The sequence below is a fragment of the Condylura cristata genome, unplaced genomic scaffold, assembly GCF_000260355.1.
Source record: "Condylura cristata isolate star-nosed mole 26May11 unplaced genomic scaffold, ConCri1.0 scaffold00041, whole genome shotgun sequence".
Lineage (NCBI taxonomy): Eukaryota > Metazoa > Chordata > Mammalia > Eulipotyphla > Talpidae > Condylura > Condylura cristata.
Window position 1 is genome coordinate 3,383,459 of NW_004567142.1, and position 8,047 is coordinate 3,391,505.

General features: G+C 56.0%; 1 protein-coding gene across 1 annotated transcript in view; it reads right to left on the reverse strand.

Annotated features, from left to right (window-relative positions):
• Positions 1 to 552: 552 nt before the first annotated feature.
• Positions 553 to 8,047, reverse strand: part of AP2S1 (adaptor-related protein complex 2, sigma 1 subunit) — a 7,967-nt gene continuing 472 nt past the window's right edge. Inside the window, exons 2-5 of the mRNA XM_004694228.2 lie at positions 5,202 to 5,351; positions 1,595 to 1,708; positions 1,052 to 1,111; positions 553 to 899 (exon numbers count right to left, since the gene is read on the reverse strand). Coding sequence (XP_004694285.1) covers positions 798 to 899; positions 1,052 to 1,111; positions 1,595 to 1,708; positions 5,202 to 5,351 — 426 coding nt within the window. The 3' untranslated portion in view covers positions 553 to 797. The remainder of the gene's footprint in view (positions 900 to 1,051; positions 1,112 to 1,594; positions 1,709 to 5,201; positions 5,352 to 8,047) is intronic.

Sequence of the window (8,047 nt, forward strand, 5' to 3'; positions counted from 1 at the left end):
GGCCAGCCCTGCGTGAGCCCCCTCACCCCACAAACTGTGCACTCCTCCCTCCCTCTCCCTGTTGTCCCGCTGCAGCTGGCCCCTCCCATGTTCTGCCTCGGGGCTTCTGCTCTTGCTGTTCCATCTGCTTGGGACACTCTTCCCCTATAACCTCCAGCCTCGTAGTCACCCCTCCGAGGGGCCTCCCGGGCCCCTGGAATCAGGCGCCGTGGCCAGGCGTCTCTCCCTGCCTGTTGTGCTCTACCGGCCCCGGTCCTGCTGCTCCTTTCCCCGGTGGAAACGCTCCCCGCAACCCCCTCCTGAGCCTCAGGTCCATGGGCCTCTGGCCACCTTCCCTGGAGGACCCAATATCTCACTCTCTATTGGGTTGCCAACGCCCCCCCATAACATACGTTCAGACTCACGGACCCTCTGGCAGTAGGAGCAGGTACAAATTGTATCTGGGCTCAGCCTGGCTGAGCAAATGCAGTGTTTGTTGACTGGCTGATGGACGGATGTCCTAAGTGCAAGGAGGTCTGTGAGAGGCCCCCAGGAAGGACTCAAACACACATGGCCAGGCAGGACCACAGGTTTATTGGGGGCTCCACGCACGCGCACGCACAGCATCACACGACAACGGCACGGTTACTCGTCACACACGGGGTGGCCTCTGCCCGCGGCTGGGACCCAGAGGCAGGGGGTGCAGTCTCCTCTCTTGTGGCCCAGGCCCAGCTGGGTCCCTTCCTCCCGCGCAGCTGAGGGAGGGGTTGCTGGGGTGGGCCCAGCCTGGGATGGGAGCCGGGCCAGGAGGCAGGGTCTCACTCCAGGGACTGCAGCATGAGCAGCTGCTTCAGCACCTTCGTCTGGCTGGTCTCGCGGATCTCGCCCGCCAGGAACATTTCGTCCACCACCGTGTAAACCTGAGGGGAGGACAGTCAGGACACAGAGCCAAGGAGAGAGGGGCCTGGGGCGCCGGCCTGCTCCGTGCCCGGGATACTGGGGTCAGGAAACAGGCAGGCCCAAGGCACTGGGGCCCTGAGGGGCCCCAGCCCACCCTCCAGCCCCTCCTCACCTTGTAGAAGTTGAAGACCAGGTCCAGTTCACAGACGTTGTGGAAATACTCATTTAAGACCTGGAGGATGGAGACAGGTGGTCAGACAAGCAGCCATGCGGAGAGATGCCGGGGCGGGAGGGCAGGGGAGTGCAGGGACAGCGACTGGGGCAAAGATCATCTCCCAAGATGACAAAGACAGGGAGAGACCGAGGCAGTGGGAGAGCAGAGCGGGAGAAGGGAGGGAGAGCATGAGGCCCAGGGACATACGGAGGGACAGGGAGGGAGACACAAATGGTGCTAAAGACAGGCTGGGAGGAGGAAGACAGACTTCAGGTGACAAAATCAAAAGATGGGGAGAGAGATAGGCCGGGGCACAGGAGAAGGGGGACTTGAGAGGTTCAGGGCCAGGGAGGCTGAGTCGGGGACACAGACCCGCAGACAGCAGTGGCTGGCACAGATCCAAAGACAAAAAAGATGGGCCAGGTGGGGACAGCGCCCCCACTGCTGGGGTGACATGGTGCCGGGGACGCCCCCACCCGTCCTGCCGGCCGTAGGGCGCACCTCCACGAAGTTGTGGATGGCCTCCAGGTAGGCTAGGTTGTTGTCGTTGACGTCCACGCAGATGCAGAAGTAGAGGCCAGCGTAGCGTCGGTAAATGATCTTAAAGTTCCGGAACTGTAGGGACAGAGAGGCCGTCAGTGCCTGATGACAGCACGTGCCCAGGACCCAAGGCCCTGGCGGAGGCAGGAGGGTGCTGAAACACGAAGTCAGTCCATCCTCTCCTGGCTCCTGAGACCCAGCTCTGGGCCTGAGCCTCTGCTGGGGACAGACAGGGACCCCTGGGGTGTGTATGTGTGTGATGTGCCATCCAGAGATCTTCCCAGAGTGTGGGGGACTAAACGGGGCCTTTGACCCAACTAGGAGGCCCAGAGGGCTTCCTGGAGGAGGGAGCAACGGAATTATAACCCGGAGGATGAACAGGAGTGAGTGGTGAATGGTTCTCTGGGGGAATGGGAGCTGGGAGGGAGCCTGGGGGTCCCTGTGGCCTCTAGAGGGAGTCATCCCTTCGTGTGGGACAGACTCATTCCATAACACTGCAAACTCCAGGAGCACTGGTGCTGACAGAATCACCCGTCACCAATCCCAGCCCTGCCCTCCTGAGCTGGAAGGCGCGGGGCACCCCAGCACCTCCGACACAGGGCCCACAGGTGATGGTGCATGGACTGGAAGCTGACTCTAATTTTCTTGTGTTTGTAAGTGGATAAAGAGAAAGATGTACACAGAGACATGCAAACTGGCTTCCAAAGTAACCATCTTTAGCCAAACAAAAAACCCCAGCTCACACTAGGCAAGCACGCAGCGCCACCTTGTGGCAATGGCAAAACCGACCTCAGCCCTCAGATCTTTTATTCCTTGTTTCCAGCAGGTCCTATTGATCATTTCCAAGTTTTTTTGCTTTCTAATAATACAACAACAATGCCTGCAAACAGCCCCTGGGTACACAAGCGTGTACCGGGATGCATGTGCTACCTTTTAAATTTATTTTATTTTTTTATACTTACAAGGCCAGAGTTGTGAGAGTGAGAAGATTCCCCAGAGACAGAGTGGGGAGCAGACAGGCGGATCTACTGAAATCCACAGCTGAGGGGAGCAGGGGGGAGACAGGAGAGGCCTGCTGCGCCTTGTGCATCACCCCCTGCCGGGGACACAGCTTCACAGTGCTGAGACTTAACCCCTGCGCCAGCGGGGTCGAAGCACCAGGTGCCGCCTATTTTTAAAGCTGACACAGGGATGGAATATTGGAAGAACCCTCTCTGGAAAGTGAGTTCAAGATGGGCGCCTGAGAGCACCTGGAGAAGCACCAGCTGGCCGCCGCTGCCTAGGCGGGATCTGACCGAGCGGCCCACTTTGTGAAATCGTCCCTCTGGCTGCCACCTCTGGGGCTCCTAGCTCTGCCCTGTGCTTCACATTTCCGGGCATCAGAGGGCTCTGGGGTCTCTCCAACCCCCAGCCACTGGCACACATCCCCACCCTGGGCACTTCAGGTTCTGGGGACAGGTCTGTCTTCCCTCTCAGTTGGGAGCCCCAGGAGGGAGGGTGAGGCTGTGCCAGGCAGAATAAAGCCTTTCCAGAGATGGCCAACTCCTAATGCCTGGCACTTGCCATTATGTGACTTTACGTAGCAAAAGGGACTCTACAGATGAGATTGAGGGGTTCTGAGACGGAGGGTGATGCCGGTGAGCCAGGCCAAGTGCAATGTCATCATGAGGATCCCCCTGAGGGAAGTGGGAGTCAGTAGCGTGGGTCAGAGAGAAGCTTTCAAGGCCCGGTGCTCAGGCTCTGATGCCAGAGAAGCAGCCATGGGCCAGGAAGTCAGGGCTTCGAGAAGCCAGAGAAGCCGGACAACATTCTCAGAGAGTCCCAGAAGGAGCCCGGACAGTGGACCACTTTGGACACCTGACCCGACAGCTTAAGACAACTCGTCGGCATTATTTTAAGCCATGAAGGCAGTAGATTTATTAAACCAGCCCCGGGAGAGGAATCCAGTTGCCAGGGAACACGCATTACGCGGACTCCTCCAGAGGCCACAGAGAGCCACAGAACGAATGAAACAATGAGAGGGTGAGCGGCCGAGATGCCTGGGTGGCCATTTGCTATTCTAGAAATGCCCCAGGATGTTCCCGCCGCGAGGCCTCTGCACTTGCTGTTCGGGACCTGGACAATTCCTCTCTTTCAATACATCACCCTTCACGACTTCAACTCCTCAGGTCTGGGCCCAAAGGTCCCCTTCTCAATGGAGTCGTCCTGACTGGCTCATGTGGTCCTGAACTCCCCACTGCCCAGCCCCCGGGACATTCCAGCACCTCCATCCTCCACAGCTGCTTCCCTTCTCGCGGAGACATGACTTCACCACTGGCCTGTCACTGACGAGGTGGTCAAACCCCGCCCCCCAGGCCAGGGACTTGTGGCAAGGTTCCCGGCCGTGTCCCCAGCACCTAGGGCAGTGCCGGGCTGGCGCACAGCAGGCCCATTGGCCTGCTCGCTTTCCAGGCCATTGCCTTGGGCCGGAAGGGGAGACTTGTAGATGAAGAGACCCAAGACAAGTTGGCACCCGGAGCAGTGCGAGATCCTGGACCCGCTCTGCAGGCAGAGCCTCGAGGATCTGGGAGACAATTCAGTACTGACTGGGTAGTCGGGGCCTACGGACACCCGATGACTTTTTATCAGGTCTCCAAGTGATATCGTGAGGGCGTAAGGAAATGCCTTTCTCTTCTGAGACACAGCCTGAACTAGAGCATCCTGCGTGGGTAGGAGGGAGGCCTGGGGGGCACCAGCCAAAACAGTGACTAAAAGAGGAGGTGAGGCCCTCCGGATGGTGCAGGGGTTAAGTCTCAGCACTATGGAGCTGGCCGCAGCCACTGCAGCAAGAGTTTGATCCCGGCCAGGGAGTGACCCACAGGGCGCAGCAGACCTCTCCTGTCTCCCCACTGCTCCCCTCAGCAGTGTACTTCGTTGATCCACCTGTTCTGCTCCCCACTGTCTCTGGGGACTCCTCTCACCTGCCACACCTCTGGCCTCTACCCCAGTTCTTGTGTGCATAAATAAATAAATATTTTTTAAAAAATAAAAAAGGAGGTGAGAGGTAGAAGAGCAGAAAGAGATATGATATTAGCAAAACTTAATACTAATTAAATCCGGGTAGGGGTATGTATCTTGCCCAGCTACTTCTCTCTCTTGTTGAACTAATTCCTGTGCCTGAAACTTTTCATTGCTAACCACCCCCAAAAAGAAGGAAAATAGCAAGAGTAGACGGATGCAGGAAGGAGGGAGGGTCTAAGGCAGGAGGGGTGAAAAGGAAGCAGGGTGGGGGCCCCCCTGGGGTCGCAGGGCTGCGGAATGGTGCTGTAGGGCTGTCTTGGGCCACTGCAGCAAGAGTTTGATCCCTGGCTGGCCAGGGAGTGACCCCCAGGGCACAGCAGACCTCTTCTGAGCCGCCCGCTGCTCCCCTCAGCAGTGGGTTTCGATCACTCTGCGTGTTCTGCTCCCCACTTTGTCTCTGGGGAATCCTCTCACACCTCTGGCCTACACCCCACTTCTTGTATGCATACAAAAAGCTTTAAAAAAAGAAGGAAAAGGAAGCAGGGTGGGTGCTGGGGGCTGGTGTCACCTCCACAAAGTTGGTGTGCTTGGCGTCGCGGACAGTGACCACGGCGTGCACCTCCTCGATCAACTTCTGTTTCTCATCGTCGTCAAACTGCATGTACCACTTGGCCAGGCGCGTCTTGCCCGCCCGGTTCTGGATGAGGATGAAGCGGATCTGTGGGCAGCAGGAAGCCAGGCGGTGAGAGGTAGGGAGAACACCAGCAGAGGGGCCCAGCTGTCCCCCGTATCCAGTCCCCAGGTCCTGCTCCCAGAATCCAGCCTGCCACCCGCTCCAGATCCAGTGTGGAGTGGTTCCATTGACCCAACTCGGGGGTCAGCTCTGGGACCGAGTCCCAGGTTTAGCCAAGAGGGAACACCGTGACCTTGGCTGAGCGGTCTGCCCCACTAAGCCTCGTCTCTCATTGCCCGAGCTGTTCTTAGACGCCCCCTTACTAGAGTTTCGGAGGCTAAGCAAGTTTAAGAAATGTCCTTCCGTGGCTGGTGCCTCGCAGGCGCCTGGTGTCAGACGTCTGTGATCTGAGCTCTGGGCCATGAGCTCTTTTTTCCTACCTTTAATTTTGAAACTGAGACGTCATTCACTTATCACGACATTCAACCATTCACCATGTTGAGAGCTCAGTATATTCACACAATTATGCCAACGTCACTACTCTCTGATGCTAGAATATTTATCTCCCACCCAAGACATCCCCTCACCCAGCACAGATGTCTCCCTTCCCCAGCCCCTGGCAGCTGTTTCTGCCACTATGGATTTGCCTACTGGAGACTTCAGTTTGTGCATGTTTTCACTTGTCTTGGGTATAGACCTTAGTTGACTGCAGGGCCACAGGATAATTCTGTGTCTAGCTTTTGTCGGGAACTGCTAACACTAACATGTTGTCCAAACATCTGCTGCCCTGTGTTAAGTGACTTAGCTGCCTGGTGCCTCTGATTACCGGCCTGGAAAACAGCACCCCCTAGGGGTGTGGGGTTGAACTACACAGCAGCACCCAGCAAGGGTGGGATCATGCAGTCTGGATCAGCCAACTTACCCTCAATGATGGCTAGGAAATTTGTTGTTCTGGAAAGCCAGTGTAATGTTAAGTGAATCCCAGTACACAGTGCTGTGTGGCTGTGGGCAAGTTACTCAGCCATTCTGGGCCTTTCCCCCTATCTATATGATGGGCATAATGAGAACACCTCCTTTATAAGACTGCTGAACAGGTGAATAAACAAGCAATGTCCAGTGGTGAACACACACTAAATGCTATGGAGATATGCATTCTTAGTACTATTACAATTCATGGACTTTGGGTTTTGGAAAAAACTATGGTCTAGGGCCCTCCCGGGTGGCACAATGGGTTGAAGAATAGCACTGCATGCAAGCCATAGCCGCTTCAGTGAAAGTTTGATTCCAGCCCCAGAGCTGCCCCAGAGCTGTCCCACATGGCGCGGCAGACCTCTCCCCTCAGCAGTGTGCTCCATCGTTCTGCCTATTCTGCTCTCTACTCTGTCTCTGGTGAATCCTCTCACTGCCCCTGCTTCTCTGGCCTGTGCCCCAGGTCTGTATGCATAAATAAATAAACCTTAAAAAACAAAAAACAAAACAATGGTCCAAATCCACCCAACAAAGATGGTTCTTTTTGAGACAGGAATACACAGGCCCATTTTATAGATGAAGAAACTGAGGCTCAAATAAAGGGAGTCTCACAGCCAGAAAGCAGAGTTGGGAACCCTGAGGCGATGCCTGGTGGAAGCCTCCACCCTCATGGGCGTCCACTGTCCTTCCCGAGCCTCATTCTTCACATACTCTTCCCCTCCCCCCACCAATCAAGCAGACCAGAACAGGATATTACACTCCCTTCCAAGAACCCCTTCTGCTGAGCTAGGAAAACCACTTCCTAGCTGGACAAGGGTCCTGGGCAGGAAGGGAGAGGGCAAGAGGTGAGGGGCCCACAGCAGGCAGCCACAGTCAAGGGACAGAGTCAGGGGCACTTGAGGCATGCAGGGAGGAGAGCCAGGAGCGCGCCTATAGAGTTGAAGGAGAGCGCTGCCTCTCACACCCAAACTCTTTCCTACACCTCTTCCTATTTCCCCTCCCAATAAGAATCTCTCCAACCCAGGGGACACCCCACCCCCGAAGTTCCTTCCCTATTACAGCTTCAAGACTCTGATATCCCCAACTGGGCCTGTTTCCAATTCCCCACCCTGGAGATGCTTCCTTTCTACCTCACTTTCCATCTCCTCTCAGCTCTCAGTAGACCTTTTACTGGGGACATTGCTTTTCTGACCCCAAGGCCTACTATGCTATTCCAAAAGTCACATCCTGCCTCCAAGGATACAGATTCTTGGGGAGATCTAAAGAATTCTGACCCCCCCCATCCTTTTCCCAACTCCCTGTCCAAAGAACCCTTCCTTAAGGTCCAAGCTACATCAGAGGATCAGGCAGCCAAGAGAAAATCCAGTCCTTAGCTCCAAAAGCCCCCTCCTGAACTCTCACACCTCTGTACCTTCACCTTACCCAGCAAAACGCCCTCCTCTTCGCAAGTCCTGTTCCATTACTTCATTCATGTCTAGTACTCACTCCCTACCTCCAATTCTTCCTTTCACAGCACACTGCCCCTTCCCTAACCGCTTACTTCCAGTGTCCAGTGCCACCGTGTCTCTTCCTCTTGAGTTTCTCTCACCAGCAGTATCCCTCCCAGCTGCAATACCCCTCTCTGCCCTCAATGACAACAGAACCCTTCGCTCCGGTCCCAAAGTCTCCCACTCTACTCCTGCCGCACTCCCAGGGAGCCCCCTCCCACCTCCAATTCCTTCCTTCCACCTCCTTCTACACCCCGCCTCGCGATCAAACCCCTCCAATCATCT